Source organism: Acromyrmex echinatior, chromosome 3 (genome assembly GCF_024713525.1).
Source record: "Acromyrmex echinatior isolate Ae372 chromosome 3, ASM2471352v2, whole genome shotgun sequence".
Classification (NCBI taxonomy): domain Eukaryota; kingdom Metazoa; phylum Arthropoda; class Insecta; order Hymenoptera; family Formicidae; genus Acromyrmex; species Acromyrmex echinatior.
In genome coordinates, this window is record NC_141854.1 from 1086615 (window position 1) to 1110990 (window position 24376).

The following is a 24376-nucleotide window of genomic DNA, read 5'->3' on the forward strand; positions in this document are numbered from 1 at the left end:
CTTCTTTAAAATCTTACAACTTTTATCTGAAACTTTTCTAAAAACGTTATGTAAGGGCTTTATAGCACAAGGATGGCCATAATTGAATCGTAAATCATAGTCTTAGATCAATGCATTATATTTTGGTGTACTATATATGCCGATATAAGTACAATTCACATTCCTTCACGATTAGTCACCTTTATGTTCAATTCATAAATCTGAGGTCTTTTTGGACACTTTATATAATATATATGTTATACATATATATATATAGGGTCCATTATAAAAGTAATGCGCATTTTCTGAGAAAAATAGATTTATTGATCGTAGCGGTACAAATGCTCAAAATTCTTCAAAATACCCTCCCCCTGAATCAATACACTTGCGGAGACGTGTCTGCCACGCCTGGAAGGCACGCTGAAACTCCTCGACGGGAATGTCTCTTAGGAACGTTGTAACATGCTTTTGGATGTTTTCCACGGACTCCCAATGCTTTCCTTTCAGCTCTCTCTTCAGACGGGGAAACAAAAAAAAGTCGCACGGAGCCAAGTCGGGACTGTAAGGGGGCTGGGGGACCACCGGGGTGTTGCTCTGGGCCAGGTAGTTGGCAACGATGAAGGCCATATGGCTGGGGGCATTGTCATGGTGGAGCTTGATCGCGTCTTTGATGTCAGCCCTCACGCGCATGACCCGGCGTTTCAATCTCTTGAGCACCTCCAGGTAGAAAGCTGAGTTGACAGTTTCTTCCTGCGGTACAAACTCAAAATGGACGATTCCTCGGACGTCAAAAAAGACAATGAGCATCGTTTTGATACGAGACTTGCTCATTCGCGCTTTCTTGGGGCGGGGGGATGATTTTGAGTGCCACTTGTTGCTCTGCCTTTTCGATTCTGAGTCGTACTCGAACATCCAAGATTCGTCTCCGGTTACGACAGAGTTAAGAAAGTCTGGCTCATTTTGAATCAAATCCAATAATTCTTGACAGCGCGAAACTCGAAGTTCTTTCTGGTCTTCCGTCAACACTTTCGGCACAAGCTTTGCGCAGACCTTGCGCATTTGCAGATTCTCCGTCACTATCCCATGTACCGCAAATGTAAACATGTTTAGGGTGTCAGCGATGTACTGGATGCTCAATCGACGGTCGGAACGCAAAACTTTGCACACACGATTCACGTTTTCGTCGGTTCTGGCCGTTGTTGGGCGTCCAGAACGGGATTCGTCGGCGATCTCCTCCCGGTCCTCCTTGAACGCCTTGTGCCACCTCCCGGACTGTGACCTTGAAATGCAGTCGTCCTTGAAGGCCTCTTGAAGCATCTGGAATGTTTCGATTGCATTCTTTCCAAGTCGCACGCAAAACTTGATGGCGTATCGGTGTTCAAGCGAACGCTCCATCGCGCCGTGTTACAAAGTCGAAAAACACACTTCACGCGGAGGCATGTCTTTCCACTCAGACTGCTCGGAGCAAACTGGCAATCGGCTGCCTTGGAAGGACAGACCCCCACCACATTTCCCGACCCATTTTACCCCGCTGCGATGGATATTCGCGTCACAATAAAATCATGCGCATTACTTTCATAATGGACCCTATATATATATATATATATATATATATATATATGCTATACATATATACGTAGACTGCTGGAAAAGTTTCTGCAATCTAATACTTCCAGTGGCGCCAACGTTCTGCTACTATCATATCCGTAAAATTAAACGTTTTTAATCTATAATTTAGTTGACAGTTTGTACCCAAACCAACTAGTTTTGTTTGCATAGTATTTTAAAAGAAGTTATTTTGTGAGAAAATTTTGTGGGAAATTTCGTGTGAAAATTTTCGGGCAATGATTTTTTACGATTACAAATGTAATCTAACTCCGAAGCAATACGTCGACATCATTTGCCTTTTGGGGATGAAGCACCATCCAACAGGACTATTTATAATTGGTTTGCCGAATTCCAGCGTGGACATACCTTTCTTTGTGACGAATTCCGTGAAGGTCGTCCATCCAGGTCTGTTGTTAGCACTGTTGATGCGGTGCGTGAAATGATTGAGCGAGACCGGCATATAACATATCGCAAGATTCAGGCATTGACATGAAAGCAATACATACTATTTTGCATGATCACTTGAGCGTACGGAAACTTTGCAGTCGTTGGATCCCACACAATTTGACCAAAGCTCAAAAACAGGCTCGTGTTAAATGGAGCAAAAAAATGCTCAAGAAATTCAATCGAGGTCCGATTTATTTGTATGAGCCCGAAAGTAAACAACAATCCACTGTTTGGGTATTTCAAAATGAACCGAAACCAACAAAGTTGTTCGTTCACGCAGTGCTGCCAAGCAAATGATTGCTTGTTTCTTCGTTTCTTCAGTTATACCGGATATGTGGCTTTAGAGGATCGAAGGACTGCAAATACTGATAGTATATAACAATTTGTTTGCCAGAAGTCATAAATGAATTGCGTAGAACAAACCGAAATCGTCGCATCATCCTTCATCATGTCAACGCCAGCTATTACACAGCATGTCAAACCATTGATTTTTTTATCTAGTAAAAATGTCGAATTGATGACTCATAGTCCATATTCACCTGATTTATTATCTAATGACTTCTTTTTGTTCCCAAACATTAAAAAGAAGATGCGTGATGAGCGATTTGAGTCGCCTGAAGCAGCTGTTGAAACATTTCGTACACTGATTTCTGAGGTTACAGCCTCAGAGTGGAAAAAATGCTTCGAAAATTGGTTCGAGCGTATGCAAAAATGTATCGATCTTAAAAGCGAATATTTCGAAAAACAATAAAGCCATTTACCGAATTTTACATGTTTTTTTTCACATTGTTTGCAGAAACTTTTCCTACAGCAGCCTACGTATATACATTACACAGTCAATAGTCATATGTATAATTTTCATATGATGATGTACGTTTATGAAAAGTATATCATATTTGTGCGAGAACGCACCGCGCGAAAGATTCGAGTGAGAAAACGGCACACGGTGATATGATAAGCGACAGTAAAGAGAACTTCGTTTCTTTGTAATTTAACAAAAGAATTTTCTTTAATATGCACAGTTACAAAGTTAGAAAATATAATTAATTAAATATTAGATTAACAGAATATTGAATGCGGTCACCTTTACCAAATTGTATTTGGAATCGCGGTGATGGAAAATCTCGGCGATTTTCTCGGCACTTCTCGAAAAGATTCGTTTTATAGCGGTTTTCACTAAGCAGTAGCACGGCGGTTTTACGAAGCGATATAGTAGCAAGACTATGACTCTAAGAACTCTAAGAACTTTTAGAAGTAAGAAGGAGGACGGCGAGATCGAAGCATTTATTGCTTTCGGCCTGGGCTTTCTTCTTGGGAAAAAATCCAATAAAATTTTGCCACAATCGTAATTATTACGTGGCATTAGGTGTACAAAATTGATTGTCGCTTTGGATTCTTTTCTAACGACGTTCAACGTAACAGTCATGCGCGACAGAAAATCCGTACGTGGGATTGGTGACAGCGCGTATTCGTCGGAGCGCGGCGCTCGCGTGCGCGAATTGAATTGTTCTAGAACTTTCGATTGTCCGTTGCCGGTAACGACAACTTGTTTGCGTGTAACGAATTGTTTTAAAAAGAACAAAGAACGACGAATCGCTTGCTTTTCTTTCGAATTACCGATCTCAAACAATATTCAAAGTGCTTTAGTAAATGTACACACTTATAGATCAATGTATACGTTGATGACTAACAGTGACTGACAATGACTAACAGCAAGTTATAATAAGTATATTTTTACTAAATGAACACTGACTGTGATATAGATATATCTTCGAATGCAAACATGTATTTGAAATACATGTATACACGTGTAATGTAATAGCACTTTTTCCTTTATTCCCAATACCATTTTAACTTAGGATGTAACATGTATTGTCAGTACATAAATACATTGCACATATTTACATATGTACTTATTCCATCTCTTTTTGTTATGTTTAATGGGCCTTTTACAATAATAAGCCATAAATCAGTCATAAATCAGAAATCAGACGCCAAAAATTGACGATTGTGATTGATCAATTTTTAGCTTCTGACTTCTGATTTGTAACTAATGGCTTATTGTAGAAAGCCCATAATAAAAAGAGATAGAAGTTACTTATATTTAGCTTTTCATGCAGACATAATATAGACACATTAGTGAATATTATAATTATATTTTATGTGCATTATGATGTGTACACACATTACAAAACATAAAATATATTTCTAATTCATATTCATACGTGTGTAGCTACTTCATCTCTTTTTATTACGTGTAACAAAAAGGTGTACTGTCCTCTTTTTTCTATGTTTAATAAAAAGAGATATGTTTTTTATGATCAAATGTACAGATATTAGTGATATATGCTTTTATATTTTCAATATAAGAATATACATATAACTAACATAAATCAAAGCTAACGAGAATTAAACGCAAATGATCAGACATAATCTTAAAAAAAATAATCAAATTACGAATCCTCTGATAAATCCTCATTTTATGTGTACATATATATGCATATTTATATATAAACTTTTTTTTATATATATGTATACAATTTTGTGCGAGAGCGAATCAAAGAGAGAGCGATGACGTGAAATTTTAGAGTGATGCGGCGTTTGTCTAACTGTCTTTCTCGCTATTTCAAATCCGGCTCGAAGGACCAGAAAATGTGCGAGAGCGCACCGCGCGGAAAGGTTCGAGTGAGAAAACGGCACAAGATTGATATGATACGCGACAGTAAAGAGAACTCCGTTTCTTTGTAATTTAACAAAAGAATTTTCTTTAATATGATCAGTTACAGAGTCAAAAAATATAATTAATTAAATATTAGATTAACAGAATATTGAATGCGGTCACCTTTACCAAATGATATTTTGGTATTGCGGTAATGGAAAATCTCGGCGATTTTCTCGGCACTTCTCGAAAGATTCGTTTTATCGCGATTTCACTAAGCGGTTAGCACGGCGATTTTACGAAGTGAGATTATGACTCTAAGAACTCTAAACGGTGTAAACGGTGTAAGCGATGTAAACTATCTAAGCAATCTGCCTTGAGGGACGGCGAGATCGAATCATTTATTACTTTCGGTCTGGGCTTTCTTCTTGGAAGAAATCCAATAAAAATTTGCCACAATCGTAATTATTACGTGGCATTAGGTGTACAAAATTGATTGGCGCTTTGGATTCTTTTCTAGCGACGTTCAACGTAACAGTCATGCGCGACAGAAAATCCGTGCGTGGGATTGGTGACAGCGCGTGACGTATTCGTTGGAGCGCGGCGCTCGCGTGCGCGAATTGAATTGTTCTAGAACTTTCGATTGTCCGTTGCCGGTAACGACAACTTGTTTGCGTGTAACGAATTGTTTTAAAAAGAACAAAGAACGACGAATTCGATGATTTTAACGAGGATTAAGATCATGCTCGAGAAATCACGAGCTCAATTTATGCATGCGTTCAATGACAATTAATGTCGGTCGACTGAAAGAATTCTTGCTTTTCTTTCGAATTACCGATCTCAAACAAATTTTAATATTGCATATTTAAACATAGGGATTGTTTGGGGATTTGCATAAATAGCTTAGCATTGATAATTCTATCTGTAACGTATGTATATTCACATATTATAGTATACATATATGCAATATTGTATAATATTGCCTATATGTGTATTATATTTAAGTACACACTCCACTAATATTTTAACATGATTAACTTCTACATCTTTTTATTAAACATAGTAAAAAATGGAATAGCTACGTATATTATATGTGTAATATATATAGCTAATACATGTTACATGCTGACCTAAAATGACATTGTATGACAGGAAAAATGCTATTAAGACCATGTATCAATGTACACTGTCAATAAAAATCTATGGTTACATATTTTTAGTACTCGCAGTCAATATCGGTACACAGTCGTAATATTATTTTTTCCTATGATCAATATTATTTTAGGGTTTAATCAAGATGTAACATGTATTATTATCAATATATGGTGTTGCATATATATGTATATATATATATATATATATAAATATATAAATATATATTAGGTGTTGGAATTAATTCGTAGCGTTTTTTAATGAAAGAATGTTATTTATTTCACATGAGCATTAAAAAATACATTAATGAAAGTACTTCCCATCACTTGTAAAACGCTACGAATTAATTCCAACACCTAATATATATATATTATATATATATATATGGATATTCATGTAGATATTCTCTATATCCATTTTTATGCAATATTAAAATTTTATATTATAATATATAATAGAATGTGTATAATGATATATAAAATTTAATTCTAACGTTGTATATAAAAAGACATTTATGAATACGAATTACAATTACATTTTATGTGTATTATAATGTATGTGTACACATACAATGACACAAAAAATATTATTTTATTATTGACATATTAGTGAAGACATATAAACATGTTAGTGAATTAATGATATATGCAATATTAAAATTATATTTTGGGTATATTATTGTGTATATGTACATTATAATAAATATAAAATATAATTATAATTTATATTCACTAATAATGTTTTTTTATATGTTACAATAATGTTAGAATTATCATAGTATAATATACATACAATTTTCTATATTAGATATATAAGTCGACATGTTAGTAATGTAAGTATATATTTATATATCTATATATCTACATATCTATAAATATCTATCTCTTGTTATTAGACAGAATAAAAAGAGTTACATTATGTATGTGCAATGTTGTATTTCATTTATTGAATTATTGTATTGAATAATGTATTATCGTAACCTAAAATAGTATTGGATGTAAGAAAAAAATACTACTACGGCGTCGTATCGATATAACTATTAATTAAAAATCTGTACTTTATGTATATTACAGATTTTTAGTACTGGTGATATATATTGGAACACGGCCTATATTGCATGTGTACATAATACAATTGTATTTCTAAGGCCCGATTCTACAAATGTAAGATTAACTTCAATTACGGTTTATTTTTTTCTCAATTCTAAAATTGGAAAATTTTTCAAAACAAAATAAATCTTACATTTGTGGAACCGATCCTACACGTTTTCGTCCCTGCTAAGATGGTAAAGGAATTGTAAGAAAAGGAATAAAAATATCGATAATTAATCGATCGAATTTCCTGCATGATCATATTAACTCAGAGAGCGTAAGCATCTTATACATTGGAAATGAAAACTTGTAATATCGACCTTGATTAATTTCAGCCTTCGCTCCAGCATTTCCTTAAGAAATTCCAAATTACCTGACATGAAAGAAATGAGTCATCTATGAAAATAAATCACTCACATTATTATTATTATTGAATACACATCAAACACATATCGAACTAAGTATATCGTAATAATACTGAATAGACATCATTATTGATAGATTCTTATTTACAGAGAAAAGGGAAAGAAATTAAAATGCATTTAAAAAAATTTCATACTTTATTTTTTAAACTTGATGTATTTTTTTCTGGCGTTGCGACCAGTTGTATATTTTAAATATATTCTATAACGCACAATTCTTAATATGTTTTCCATATCGTATTACAGTATTAGTAACATCTAGATTATGTATAGAATCTATATCTTCATAATCAGTATTCAGAATCTCAATTGTCGAGTCGTCGCTATCGAGTATACTAGCCAATCATTCACATTTTTCATGTCTTTTAACATATATAAAAGCCTTATTGTCGTCATTCTCTTCCGCACCAATTACAGCCATTGTAGGGCGTTTCATCATGCTGTACGGGATTATCTCATCTTCCCATTGCAATCCATAGTGATAAGCACTCAGCCAGGAAGCGATCTTTTTCGGATTTTGTCAAAAAATTCCATGGCATGGGTGATGTAAAAATGTTATAAGAGAATGGCTCTGTTTCTCAATACCGTCACTTCCTTCACCATAAATTTCGAACGATAAATTCTTGTACAAACAATCAAATTAGGCATGCATTAAAAAAGCGTGTTTTCTTTATGTCATTGTGTTTAACAATATTTCAAAGAGATCTTAAATCGATTCCAGAGGTGACACATATCCCTTTGTTATTGAATATTGTCACACTTATTGAATGTAAGACAAAAAATGAAGACTTACTAACAATATTGTTACATTAAAAATTCTTTAAATTAATGCTTTATAAATACGTAAGCTATGATGGAATTTTTTATTATTGAATGCAAAAACGGTTATATTATGACATCTCTCAACGCGATCTGAGTTTCTTTCACTTAATCCGAAGAATTTATTATGTCTATATTTTGACATTAATAAATTTCACATTAAATATATTACAGACATAATACATCTTCAAATCGTAATAAAAAAGAATGTAATTCTAAATAATTCTATGAGTAAGTATAAAATGCTAAAACACAAATAATGTTTCAATGTTTCCGTGCAAACGTTCGCTACCGAAATCTAAGTTACCTTGAAGAATTCATTACTCGTGTAACTTTAATGTTAAAAACGTTACGAATTCTTTTTAAAGATATAAGAGACTAACATTGTTGGTCAACCTAAACTGTTAAAAAATAAATACATTATTTTTTCGAACGCTCTTGCACGGTCTATGTTCACTGCTATAATACCAAATCATTGTTCAATAACAACAATCATTTATTATTATAATAGAATTAAAATTAAATTGCTGCAAAATATAGTTCTGTCTCATTATTGTGGTCAATAACAAACTTTCTACAGATACAACGATAAATTCTTGATATTAATTATATACAATTTAAAAATTTTTTTCATATAATTATACATTATTAATTTAGTTCTTTTTTCGTATGCATTTATCTTATAATATTTAATTATATTTTTAATTACAGAAAATATTTTATTTGTAAAAGATTTTTGTTTCTGATGTAAAATGCTGATAAGTACAACTTCAATAAGAAATAACATATATAGGTGTACAACTTTGCTTCCGCCGTTTTCCTATAGATGGCTTTAGCGATAAGTGGTGGTCGAAATAAATAGATCATAGACGTCATACAATAAACTTGGGCATCTGTCAACATAACCCCATAGAAACATTAGTCGATTTGTGTCTGCATCATAAAGTTATTCTCGACTGAAAATGTGTTTACGAGCCAAATTCTCGTCATTTGCAGATTTTAATTTTCTGCTTTAATATGAAGAAATCTGCGGCTGAGGCTCATCGAGTGCTCTCAAATACTTATGGTGAGGCCGCTATTAGTGAAAGAATATGTCGTGAATGGTTTCAAGAATGGTGATTTTGACGTCGAAGACCGGCATAACGGCGGGAGAAGGTTTTCGAAGATGCAGAATTGGAGGCATTACTTGATCAAGACTCGTGTCAAAATTAAGAAGAATTGGCACGATCATTGGGAGTGACTCAACAAGCCATTTCAAAACGCCTTAAAGTCATGGAAATGATTCAGAAGCAAGGAAATTGGATGCCGTACGAGTTGAAGCCGAGAGATGTTGAACGGCGTTTATTTGCTTGTAAACAGCTGCTTGAAAGACAAAGACGAAAGGAATTTCTGCGTCGCACTGGGGACGAAAAATGGGTTCATTACGATAACTCCAAGCGCAGAAAATCATGGGGAGTTCCCGGCCATGCTTCCACGTCGACGGCCAAACCGAATATTCACGGTTCCAAGGTCTGTATTTGGTGGGACCAGCTCGGTGTAGTGTATTATGAGCTGTTAAAACCGACTGAACCAATCACAGGCGATCAGTATCGAATGCAATTGATGCGTTTGAGCCGAGCATTGAAAGACAAACGGCCGCAATACAACGAGAGATACGATAAAGTGATTTTGCAGCATGACAATGCTCGACCCCATATTTGGAAATGTTGAAATGGGAAGTCTTAATCCACCTGCTGTTTTCTCCAGACGTTGCTCCCTCTGACTTGTTTTGATCAATAGCCTGGCTGACCAGCACTTCCGGTCTTATGAAGAAGTCAAAAATTGGATCGATTCGTGGATCGCCTCAAAAAATGACCAGTTTTTTCGACGCGGGATTCGTACACTGCCTGAAAGATGGGAGAAAGTAATGGCCAGCGATGGACAATGCTATATAATAATTTGAATCATAAATGTATAACCAATTTTTTACAATAAAGCCTCGAATTTCGGAAAAAAAAACGGCGGAAGCAAAGTTGTACACCTAATACAGGGTCCGGCAAAATGATCTCCCACATTTTAATCTTTAATAAAAACACCATTGTAAATGCTATTTAGATTTTATTTTTATTAACTGAAAATTTATGCTATGCCATTTGTTTTTATTGAGTTTTGAAAATTACAGAGTCCAAGTGGCGACCATTTTTTTCGATACACATTCGAAACTGATTTCTAAAAGTTTCCATCACTCGAGCAATAATTTGAGGCGATATTCCTGTAATTTCTTGGCGTATTGCTGCTTTCAATTCGTCAATGGTTCGGGGGTGTTGAAAAACCTTCGCTTTCAGGTAGCCCCAAAGGAAAAAGTCGCATGGGACAAGATCGGGTGAACGCGCAGGCCACCCAACGTCTCCACGTAACGAGATTACGCGTCCTGGAAACATTTCCCTTAAAACGTCCATTGTCCTTCTTGCCGTATGAGCCGTAGCTCCATCCTGTTGAAACCACACATCCGAATGTTCAAGTTCTCTAAGTTTTGGTCACCCGATCTTGCCCCATGCGACTTTTTCCTTTGGGGCTACCTGAAAGCGAAGGTTTTTCAACACCACCCCCGAACCATTGACGAATTGAAAGCAGCAATACGCCAAGAAATTACAGGAATATCGCCTCAAATTATTGCTCGAGTGATGGAAACTTTTAGAAATCAGCTTCGAATGTGTATCGAAAAAAATGATCGCCACTTGGACTCTGTAATTTTTAAAACTCAATAAAAACAAATGGTATAGCATAAATTTTCAATTAATAAAAATAAAATCTAAATAGCATTTACAATGGCGTTTTTATTAAAGATTAAAATGTGGAAGATCATTTTGCCGGACCCTGTACAATATATATATATTAGGTGTTGGAATTAATTCGTAGCGTTTTACAAGTGATGGGAAGTACTTTCATTAATGTATTTTTTAATGCTCATGTGAAATAAATAACATTCTTTCATTAAAAAACGCTACGAATTAATTCCAACACCTAATATATATTAATATATATGTGTGTGTGTGTGTGATATATTATAAACCATACAAAAATTTCTTTAATTAGATAAATAAATTTTTAATTCCATCAATTAAGTAATAGAAATTCTATATTCGATCAAAGCTGATCTTATTGCCTATTTCAGTGTGAATTTATATACATACGTACATAGACAATTCTGTAAATTGCATAATAAAGTCCTTTTCAATCTTGAACGTAATCATGGATGGAACTACAGTAGTATTATAAAATTATGTATTATAATTGTGTGTTCATATTCGTTCCCTTGAAAAACGATATTCACTCACTAGTTGTTGATCAAACGAATGTTCACTTACTCATAATCATTGGCGACAAGTATTGCTGAAGACTTATGCGAAACTATAAAATTGCGTTTCTGTGTATTCAGAATAATCTAACTCAAAACATGTTGCGACATATCGATTTTCCGTAGAAAAAATTTTTTATATTACTTATGCAAAATCTAACGTGGTCTTTGTCTCAACTGCCGTACATGGATGTCTCACCGAGAAGAACTTATGCACTTTTATCTGTTAAACTTAAATCATCAACAGAAAAATGCTTTACTATTATATCGTATACCCATTAACACATGTCGATAATATTAATGAACTATAATCACAAAACATCTATGATAATTATCAAACATATATCAAATTCTATCGAATTACTGTCAAAACACTTTCAAATCAATGTCAAACATTTATCGAACCGTTATCGAACGTCTATCGCACCACTTTTAACCCTAACTATACACACTGGGTTCCCAGAAATCTCAACCTCAATTTGCTAAATCGAGATCTTTTCGTGTTTCTGAACTTTATTTTTCTTTAAACAGACAGTCGTCGAACGGTTTCGTATACTGAAGACCGATGTGGAAACAGTTCATACACACAAATTATTAATCGTATTCATCTATTTGTCATGTAATGCAGCATTTTCGATATTATTTAAAACGTGAACCATTTATTCATATTCTATAATAAAATTTTTATCAAAATTTTGTGAAACAAGCATTAAATTTATTGATAACACAACTTTTGGCGTAAAAATTTATTTAAATTATTTTAATTCTTCATTCATACTGTTTATATACTGACACAGTTCAAAGTATACGTGCTTCATGCAATGTTCCAGTTCGGACATAAAAAACATAGTTGACGGTTTCATGTACGGATATGTATCAAGTTATGATAATTATAGCAACATATTTATAACAAGTTCTACAATCAAAAAAAGTTTAATTTCTTGAATAGTTTATATTAGAAAAGAGCAATTGCGGGGATCAAATAAACAAAATGACACAGAATCATTGCCGGATTCGTATTTTATAATTTGCAATACCATAATTTGTCTGTATTTGCATTGAGAGTGACTCGATTAAGATCAAGACGTTTGTAATAAATTGCACAATTAATATTAGTATGTTAGTTATTTAACTTTGAACTGTAATGTGAAGAATGTACAGTATGTGCAGTATGCACGCACGCACGCACGCACGCATGCAAATGATTTGAATTTGCAGACACGGGGTTTCTGCATTCTTATGTGAATATTCTAGAGAAATTTAAACAATGACATTATGTACTCACCTTAAAGTTTGGTTTATTATAGTAGGTATGATGTATGTTTTATATATTTCCACGGATGTGGCGCTTAGATTATAATTGTGACGGTCATTGCTTCTTTGATTTCTATCTCGATAACACATTTTTGACGATTATATATTGTTCATTTTATAAATTTATACTATACACTCTAATTAAGAACAAATGTGTGTGTCTCGTTAATTGTATTTTTTATAATTTGACTTGCGTTTTGAGCTTCCGAGTTGTGATCTATGAAGAATAAGGGTGAGTAAGATAAGCAAACATTGTATACACAATGGTAGAAATTATTATACCTATTTTACTTTGTAATTAGTCACTTGGCTAAATAGCGGAGAAGCAGAAAATAAGCTACTCCCTACTAGACAATAAAGAGATATTCATCCTCGGTTTCACATACAGAATAACTTCAACGTTGTCCAACGGTTCTGCTGACACATATATTATGATGTACGAATTTGCTGAAAATAGTTTGAAGTAAATCCGAAATAAGTCTGTATTGAAAAGTCGCGTTTAATATGTTATGTGAAGAGTTTATGGCTATTATATGAATTGCGCAACAATTCCCGCACTGTGTAAAGTTTTCATTGTCCGTATATTACATTTTTGTTTTCTAATTTGTGAACTCTGAGGGGGGTGAGGGGCGGGGAGATTTCCATGGCGCGAGGGAGTCCGCGGGGAAGGGAGGGGATGACATTACTAGGCGAGAGGGATAACGTCACAAGAGAGAGGGAGGGGGATGACGTCACATTGGGTGACGTCGCGGGGGATTATGTCACGAGACGGGGGAGGAGGAGGATGTCGCGGGTGCGGGGAAATTACGTAGCGAGGGATGAGGTGTGCGGATCTTGTGTCGCAGTGATGATGTCACGCAAGATCAGTGACTGCCGGGGCGCGATCCGCCGCCGCCGCCGTCGTCGGTCGCAGTCCCCGTCTTATGCTATACTTACTATGTACTTAGCATTTATACTTATCATTCCTTTTTTGCTCTTATGCGTTGCCATTTTCTTCTTATACATAATCTTCTCTTCTGCGTTTAGCCAATGCGATTTACTTATTCATGCAAAAATATTTTTTTCTATCTAATTATAACTATTATTATTGTAAAGAGCGCGATGGTACTGTCGCGCGCGATGGTGTCGAGCGTGACAACGCGCGCGTAATATGGTACGCAAAGACATCGCGCTCGAAAGATTCCACATCAGCATTTTTATCACTTGTAACGCTTCGCATACAATTGAAGTGCAATTAAACATATATCCATTAAACAGTTATCGGATATTTAACAACTTTCAAATAGTTATCAGGCTGATATTTAACAGCTATAAACAGCTATTGGACTGATATTTAACAGTTATAAACTGCTATAAACAGTTCGAACCGTTATCAGACCGTTATCAATCCATTTTGAACTCTATCTGCTATATATTTATAAATGTTTGCTGATAAGGATAGTAAAAAAATAAAAACATATTAATGTGAGATAACATACATTTTATTTAAAAAAATCTTACAATTCTTGGCGTCGCAATTACCAGTTAAATTTTTTAAATATATTTTGCAAAGCACAATTCTTTGCATGTTTTTCACATCGTATAGTATTACAGTGTTGTTGGTTGGCTCCGCCACGAAGACGGAGCGAACATATTACCTCATCCCCAAACATGCGATAGACCAATTCTACTATCCATCGAAACCGCCCCGAGAAGAGCGATGGAAAAACCCAGCAGCGCCTGCAGGGTATTTTTGCAGGAATGAGCGGTTTAACCTCGATACGTCTCGAGGCCACAGATCTCGAGGTGTCTCGCGCCCATAAGGAACCTCGGGGAGGCCCACTCGTCGTCAGGCGCACACTCCGACGTGGTCGCACTACGCGACGCCACGTCACGCAAGTTCACTCAGGATTACCTTCCTCTCATACCTCCAGCACAACTGTCAGAGACGAAACGGTCATTGATAATAGTTCTCAGAAATCATGTCGCTCTCATGAAGAGAAGAGAGTTATTTTTCCTCGCAGTATGTCGTATAGTATTATTTAGAATACTAAGAGATTTTACATCTTCGTAATGCGCATCCAGCGTTTCGATGATATTATTGGTGTCGAGTATATCCACTAGTCATTTCCGTTTTTCATGTCCCTTTATATATACAAGTGCTTCATCCTTTTCTATTACAGCCTCCGTAATTAGACGCCTCGCCATGCTATATGAGACCACCCCGTCGCTCCATCACAATCTATGATGATAAGCACTCAACCAGGAAGCGCAAGATTTGTCGGATCTCGTAAAAAATGCTATGGCATAGGACAAAAAAATGTAGTGTGTGAGAATGGTTCCCCTTTTCAGCATCGCTATTTCTTTGACGAAAAATATTTTTTTGCAGATCCATAAACGTCGGTATGACCATGACGAGTAATTCTTCAAGACTGTACTTCACTTCGATTCTTCTCTCCCTTTTAAAGTTCTAAATACTTGCTGACCTTGCAATTTACATAATCTTGCACACGTTGAACAATGAACACTCGATTACATGATCATGTATGATGAGGCAATAGACAGTAGTATAGAGGGGGCACATTCTCCTTGCAGTCAAATTGCGTACGTCCACAGTGGTGCTCTTGACGGATTCGTTTTGTCGCGAGCAATCAATGATCGCAAAAGATCTTTTCTCGATAAATGAAAGCATGTTGAGCAGCATTTCGAAGCAGTTGATTCAATATGCTTTACGAAAACGTGCGTATATATCAAACAGGATGGCATATTTCTTTTTGTCAAAATCCAGATTTAAATCGTTGCACGGATAAAAATCTGAATTTAGATATAGTTTCACGTTACTTAAATTACAATCGTCGAACATGCTAACATCTCGTAACGTGACATTCTTTCGATCAGTCTGCAGAAAAAAGATAACGTATCGCGGCTTCTTAAGTTGAATCGCTGTTTTGACAGCCTATGAATGCTTCGTCGTATTCTATATCAGAGGATACTGATCCTACGAGCGAAAACTCATGCTCAAATAACGATCGCTTTCCAATGCTCGCAGCATTGATTTGAACAATTTATTAATCTCTTTAACGCAACGTGAGATATCCTCCACTGCATTTTAAATAATTCAACCTCAGGTTCCGCAGAATTTTTCATCAAGCAATTGTAATCGTTGCGCGCTCATATCAAAATCAATTCGTGGCGAGTGTTGACAACCACGCTGTTCATTGTTTTAGCTGTTCGTTCAACACGAGCATCTCACGTTAGCGTTGCCGTACATACCTAATGATCCCCGATGATCTCTTTTCCGCGAAATTCAAGCAATCAGCCGTCCACCACGCGAATCGTTAAATCCGTAATGATCCATACGACGATCGGAAGGTAAATGATCTGCGTCGGCTTTTACGATATCTTATATCTTGGCTTGATGAAAACTCGTGTAACATATATATTTGTCATTGCTGTATGATTACGTTGCACTCGATATTATATTTATGTTGATGATATTAATCGGCACCGTCTCGTGCCACTATCGCGGATCCAGCACGCGATTTGGCGAAAATCCTAGCAGCGAGCTAGGATAGCTATGTTGCGAGGTTTTGTAAAATTTATCCGATAGGTGCTTTGACCTCGCTTCTCATCGTATTGTTGGTGCGAATCACCAACGGGAACTTTTTGTCTTTCTTGCGCTTCGCGTCATTGAGAATGTAAAATTTCGCGCTTTAGATACCACTCTATATCGCACAGTTCATATGATACTTTGGGAATGACAATTTCTTCATTGTCAAAATAAAACTTGTTGTCGAATTTATATTGGCTAGAGTACGTTTCGAAATTCGTCAGACCGAGCTCGCGATCATCCAAATCATCCGTTGGAAGATAGCTGGAAGATAATTGGAAGGTAGCTCACAGCAAGGACGGTACTCTTGCCGGTCAGTATAAACGTCAACGACATGTTTCGAATGAGCACTGAGTTAAACAGTGTAATGTCGGTCCTTAAATTGCTTGTCAACCGTTCTTAGAAATTGTAGATAGAAAGCTGCCCGCAATTGTTCTGATTGTAACGCTGATAAGGCGTGCGATTGTACTCGATTACACTGTTTGCCAGATATTTATATTATACGGTCGAGTTCCTTCGGCGGTCAAAAATTATCAAAACTGTCAAAGTACACGACGCGATTTCTTCTTTTCGCATACTCTACCTAATGCGTACCGGATCCTTCGGCTTTGTCTAAATTCACCGCTCTCACTGTTTAAACATACTCTTTCGATCGGTACTATAGTACGCATAAAGATACTTCTAAAATACGGAATGCGCATACGATTTGCAAGTTGTTGCAATTGTACATTAGTAATTACTCCCCTCGGTATTTTAAACGACGTTTATTTTTCTATGTTTCGTCCGCGCTAAGGAGCGAGATAAACGCCACAGCCTTCCATGACGTTGCAATTCTTTCAGCTGACGTTGCGCGGCTTTGTTGTCGTTCACCGCTTTCGCGGCTTTATTATCGTTTATAGCTTTTGTGACTTCTGCCGCGCCGCTGACCAATGAGTCGAAGACTTCCAACAACGGTAAAATAGGTAAGATATCGCGTTTTATCATCGGTAGTATTCGTTTTTTCATCGGTTTTTTTTTCTTCGTTTTCAAGCCCATACTAATTTTCGTTTGGCTTTCATAACTGCCCAAACCACTGTGGCTACGGCTCTCTCTCTCTCTCTCTCTCTCTCTCTCTCTCTCTCTCTCTCTCTCTCTCTCTCTCTCTCTCTCTCTCTCTGAGAGTCGAATCTCATGCGATAATGTGTTTCCACATCTTTTCGAGAGTATATAGTCAGTTGTGTGTCGTTCAGTGAGATCGTTGCTGTGCGAATACGCTATATCATGCTTGCAACATCCAATGAATTAATACCTCGCCTCTAGCCTAATCGCTTCTCTAACGCATTCCTGAATCACAAAACTGATATCCGGAAATATGCAGTTCGAAAAGAAGCGCGTTTATCGCGATTTAACAAGTCTCTTGGCATTCGCTGCAATTCTTTATCAAAGGCGCCGGACCATCGATATGCGTTTGATGACTCGACAAATTGTAATGCTACAAGCACTGACGATATCGTTGTACCTCCGAATCTGCTCGTATATGTTCGGTTATAATATATTCGTATAACATATATCGCATATGTTCCACAACAGATGCAATTTTCAAACTCTCACAGTAGTACAATTTTCGGTATATATGTATTTCAGCTCTTTCAATTATGTAAATCATCCGACACGATGAGAAACATTTTAATTACTGATCGATTTTGCTCTACGCGGCTCTATAAATAGGCCCGCTCGCCATATCGTTTTCAGTATTTTGTGGAAAGAGAAAATATGCGGTTCGTGCGTCAGTCGCAGATGATCAAAGTGTCGAATCTCGACGGCAATGTGCAAATCAATAAAGAGACGTGCAAGCATGGCAACATGCTACCGGCTTCTATACGCGTTGTCATCTGTGGACCATCAAATTGCGACAAGTTGAACATGTTGATAAGCTTGTTGGAAAGTCCGCACGGTATACGATTCGAGAACGTGTACGTGTACTCGAAATCACTGCAACAGCTGAAATATTGATACCTGACTAATTTGTTAACATCGATTGAGGAAATCGGCTATTTTACGTTCACCAATAACAGCGATGTCATTCCATCGAGCGAGGCGTTTCCAAATTTCATCTTTATCTTTGATGACGTGGCATGCAACAAGCAGGATAAGAGAGTATAAGAGAGTGATAAGAGAGTACTTTGCGATGGGACGACACGTGGATGTCGACTGCTTCTATTTTTGTCAAACATATGCAAAGATATGAAACATCTTATACGCGACAAATCTGTTGATTCTGTTCAAATAGGATGGTACCAATCTAAAGCGCATGTACAATGATCACGAATATCGATATATCCTATGAGGATTTCAATGATTTGTGTCATAAATGTTGGAGCAAAAGTATTTCTAGTAATTAACAAGGACAGTGAGCTTAGTAATGGGCGATACAGAAAAGAATTTAATGACTTTGCGATCCCGTGATGTGATCAGTTGACATGAATAATGACAAAGATCGTGAGAGGATCGCTAAAAAGATTGCGTAAACGAGCTATTTGTTTCGCAAAAAGTACCGTGTTTGAAAGAGCGTTTTGAAAACTAGCAAAATAGAGGACTCGCATTGGAGAGACACTTTATCAAACAATGGCTCACTGAAACAAATCGTTCGGTCGAAAACATCGTTGATGTTTTCCTCCTATGATTGAAACATTTTTTTCAGGAGAAGACAAGGAACCAAAACCTAAAAGAAAACGACCAAGTACTTCGTACGACAATCCTACACAGGTTTCCATGCTTGTGAAATCAGTATTATGTCAATCGAACACCGTACTATCCACTTTGAATAAGGTCTGAAATAATACAGCTGCGCGATTTATTGTATGACCACACTCCCTCTGTCGAAGAAATATTCGAAGTCGCCGATAAACCGCTCGTAACATTCATTCGACATCTGCTTTAAACACCCGAGGGGCGGGAAAAGCTGTAAGCAAACTATGGTCCATTGGGGCAAAAATATTTGAAAACGGTCTTGAGCTGTAAGAAAGCCGACATAAACGTCGTATTTGGAATTTATTTCAACCACAAGAGAACGATGCTCGGTGACAAATGTATCATTTTGCACAAAAACGATGATATAATTATAGATGGGAAAAGATATGATGGAACACCAGGCCTGTACTAGTTAATTTTCACGAAATTTCCCACCGAAAATATCTGTTCGGATAATGACGTACAGACCTACACGAACATTCTGCTAATGACAAATGCTCACCGGTAATACCCATAGTCCGAGTAATCAAGTAATGAGTACAAATATAAGAGATACAAGTATAAGAACATAATATCGTCATTGGTATTGGGTAAAAAATTGGGACGGAAATATACAAAAGAGTGGATTTATGATGACAATAAGATCAATTATATCCATTGGGACGATCCCAATGAAATTGTGGATCGTCTGCGATTACTCGAGGCTTTTCGCCAGGCGCGTCACAATGGTCATGACAACAAAATTTTGTAGATTATCCAGAAGCTTCTCGAAGTTGGTCTGATTATAAATTAATTTCGTTCTACATACGTCATTCAGTCGAAATCGCAATGCCGATTAACAAGTTTGGATTATCGCTTGGAGGAGGAAGCAAATCGCACTATCAGTAGCGCGGATTGTTCAGAAATTACGTGCGCGATAATGTTCTTTGCAGCCGATTTTGACGCAAAGTCGCGCAAGATTCGACGATTAGCGCTACCGATGGATGATACTGACGCAGCAAACAAATGATACGTACAGCAGAGTGTTCAAAATTTGAAAGATTGTCTGAACAAAATCAAAAGGAAGATTACAGCTTTACAAAATTATGTGCAAATTATGTTAAATACGAATTTGAAAAGACGATTCGAGAAATGCATCGTGCTAAATAATTATTCGCAATATCTGAGAAACGGCTGCTGGATTGATGAATTGCATGTTTCGGCGAGAAGAAATTTTTCGCGAAGATACATCATAATACACAGATACGATGATACCTGTGGCAGGCGGATGTGGTCGAAATGCGTCCTTATACGCGATTCAACGGAGATTACCACTACATTCTTACCGTTATCGACGTGCTAAGTAAGCACGCATGGGCCGTGCCGCTTAAAGCCAAGAGCGGAAATGAAGTGACGAAGGCGATCGCAAAGATAATTTAAGACGATGGAAGATGTCCGAAAAATTTGTAGACTGATAGAGGAAAGAAATTTTACTATTCGAATATGCTGAAACTCTTGAAAAGAAGCGCAACATTAATTTTCTATTATTCTATTTCGTATTCCGTAATGAAGGCGTCGATAAGTTCAACGGTTCAACCGTTTCTACATTGAAGATAATGTGGAAATAATTTACGCATAACGAAAACTATAAATAGATCGACATGCTGTCACGTCTCGTATCAAATTACAACGTGTGCAAGCATCGGTATGCGTCCCGTCGACGTTACTCCCGCGATCGTCGACTAGCTCTTAAACACGGTTTACAATCGCGTAAAGATTGTTGCACTCGTGCGATACAAAGTGGATGACTCGGTACGCGTGAACAAATTAAAATCTTTGAAAAAGGTTACACGCCGAATTGGACCATTGGAGGTGTTTAAAATTATCAAAGTGCAACAAACTATTCAGTGACGTATCTATTGGAAAATTCTTCCGGAGAGTTTATCGTTGGAAGATTCTACGATACACATAATACAAATTGCATCGCATCGCTAATCCCGATGTATCTCATTGAAAAAGTGTTGCGCGAAAGGAGGAACGAGGTTTACGTGAAATGGTAGGATTTGACAATTCATACAATTCGTGGATACGTAAAGATAACGTGTTGTAAAAATTGTATTTATTATAAAAATATAAATACATATTAAACGTATTAAACATATTATAAATATGATATATATATTATATAAATTATGAATATTGTATACATATTATGCATATTATATCTACATATTATACATAGTATCTACGTGTTATACATACTATTAGGTGTACAAAAAAGTTCTGAGCTTTTTTTTGTAAAATTCAATCAAAACATCGTATGTAATCGTACGGAAATGGCTTGCTGCGTAACGCCAAGCTGTTCTGCAAGCTCCTTTTCAGTTTGCGCAGAGTTTATATCCAGCAGTGCTTGCAATTCGTCCGTTTCAATCTTTTCAGGGCGTCCAGCACGCGATTCATCTTTAAGACTGAAATCTCCTTTGCGAAACTTTTGATACCGTCTTTTACATGTAGCATGACTTACAGCGTTCTCTCCATATGCAGCACAAATCATTGCAGTGGCTTCAGTAGCATTTTTCTTCAGATGAAACGCGAAGTGGATGGAAAATCGAATATGCTCTTTTGTTATTGCCATCGTGAACACTACTGATTTTTGAGATTATGTGCATCAAACGCCAAATCGTATGACATTTTAGAAGGCCAAATGTTAACGCTTTAAAACCGCAAAAGGGCGGGAAGATATATAAAATTTAAATTGTTATTTCGGTTGTATCAAATCTAAAGCTCAGAACTTTTTTGTACACCTAATATATTATACATACAATACATATGTGTTTTATTTACACCGATAATATCCCCCATGGCAGTGTGGAACCTGGCACGATATATTGCTTATCATCGTGTGGACTTAGAACGATTTTTGTTTCCGATAACGTGTACACCTCGTGCAATTTGGATCTTATGCACGACTGCCAGCGCGTTATTTCGATTGCGTCATTCAAGCACCGCGTGTAATCCTCAAATGTTATAGACTTCGCTACAACGTTGCTTTTGACGTCCTTTGCCTTCTTTCCTTCTACACGCATACATTTTCGCTCTAAGTCCTATGAATATATGAGACTATAATTATGTCGATACATAATTTTCCATTTTTTGCGAAATAACGGTGCCATGTACTTGTGGTGAAATTCGTACAAACACGTCTTGTATATGTCGAAGATGTACATACTCATGTATCGATTTGTCGAACTTCACCTCGAGCTGACGCTCTAATTCTATCACGACTAGATTCTCCAAAAAGATACTTCGACTATGGAAATTTGGCGATCACTGCCTCCGCATCGTATCTGCCTTCCCATTTCGTGAGGAGGTGCACGTTGACGCGATTTTTGATCGCGCACATTCTCCATGGTTTTACCAAATACTGCGTCATTAGTTGTATAAATTTATTTCAAAATCATTCTTCGCCAATGTTCTAAATTTTGCGTTGAGTTTAATATATTCGCGTAGTCATAAAAATTGCGCGAATTGCAGTATATGGTGAATCTTTGTGATACGAAGGCCGTGACGAATACACTGCTACAGGTTGTCATAATGTATAACGTAGCTTATCGCACAATGTTGCGAGGAGCTTGCCGGGTGATTTCTCGCGCGTCAAACAAAACGGTAGGTCAGTGTGCGCGTCATGAAAATGTTACAGGTACTTCACATCCATATCGAAAATACAGTTTATTTTAGCCTATTATACATGTATATTATATATTGCATATAGCCTATAGTCAACGAATCTAACGCGATGGTCGTAAAATCAAAATTTCTCACATCGTCAACCCATCGAAAATCGGCGTAAGGTGATGGTTGACACTTCGCTCAGCCGTACAGATTGTTGACATCATAATACATCAAGTACGATGATGATTTCGATTGGATTGTACGACGGCATGTATTTGTTGTTGGCTCGCGTGTACTTGTTTGAGCACTGGCTCAGACCACCGTATATACCACGCTCAATAATCATTACCATGTTAATGTCTGTAAGAAGTTCAAATGTTACACCTGTATGTTTCAACATGGCGTCCCACGTGAAGCCCGGTACATAGCTTTGTTATAAGACATAGCTTTGTTACAAGGAAGCAGATCAACGCGTCCTTCATACGCGATGTCAATTTCTTTGATGATGAAATGCGCGTCGTAGTCAGATAAACACTATGGATATGCAACGCGAATCCTTATAATTTATATTGCAGTTTGAGTGAGCAGGGCTTCTGTATCGCTCAGTCAAATGGCAACGATTGCGTACATGCGTATCGTCAGGCGCGAATGATTTCTCGCACACGTGACAATGCGTGGCACTGACGACATCACTGAATTCTTTTTGAACTTTTTTGTTGAACTGTTTTTTTGTACTCTCTGTACTATCTGAATATATTACTAAATAAATAAAAGAAAAGTAAAAGTAAAAAAATCCATCATTTTTTATAATATTTATAAAATATTGCGAGTAAATAATAAAATATTTTGTTACTTGCATTTCATTTCGCTTCTTAATTACAATAATAATTACAATTATAATTAATTAAACGCTTTTATTACTTAATTAGCAAAAATGCAGATTTGTTTTCTGAATTTTTGCTATCTCCCATTTTTCCTCTTCATAAGAATCACCTTGATGTAGTGAAGGAATCTAATTATTTAAGCTGCTAAGATTCTTATTTTCGTAAGTCGTTATAATTTCGTCCGTCTCTCTCTCTCTCTCTCTCTCTCTCTCTCTTTCTCTCTCTCTCTCTCTCTCCATTATTACATCATTGCATATCATTTTCTTCATTCATCTCCTCGCTATTTTAAGCCTTTCACTTTATTTTATTCTATCTTTGATATCTTTTGTATATTTTTGCAATTCGTAATTTACAATTTGTTACTTGTAATTTGTAATTTGAAATTTATAATTTGTAATTTGTTATTTGTAATTTGTAATTTGTAATTTGTAATTTGTAATTTTTGCTTCAACAACCACTATCGTGCATTCTTAGAAGGCTCAGTCCTAGAACAATAATAAATGCTCAGTCAATTAATCTCTCTCTTTCTCTCTCTCTCTCTCTCTCTCTTTCATTATCTATTATCTATCTATCTATAATATTTATGAATCAGTATGTGCATTTGCTTTGATATTTTTAGCGCTTGCAAGCATCATTTGTATTTGTAATAGACAAATATTTCAAAAAACATAGAAAATACGAAAAATATTTTAGG

At 36.3% G+C, this 24376-nt stretch overlaps 2 protein-coding genes across 2 annotated transcripts in view; both read right to left on the reverse strand.

Moving 5' to 3' along the window:
- Positions 1-324: 324 nt before the first annotated feature.
- Positions 325-1374, reverse strand: LOC147910096 (protein GVQW3-like). The gene has a single exon (XM_087403955.1). The coding sequence runs from the start codon at positions 1372-1374 to the stop codon at positions 325-327; it is 1050 nt and encodes a 349-aa protein (XP_087260081.1).
- Positions 1375-22268: 20894 nt separating this feature from the next.
- Positions 22269-24376, reverse strand: part of LOC105150520 (1-Acylglycerol-3-phosphate O-acyltransferase 2) — a 144343-nt gene continuing 142235 nt past the window's right edge. The window contains exon 6 of the mRNA XM_087403754.1: positions 22269-24167. Within this exon, the coding sequence (XP_087259880.1) occupies positions 24130-24167 (38 nt within the window). The 3' untranslated portion in view covers positions 22269-24129. The remainder of the gene's footprint in view (positions 24168-24376) is intronic.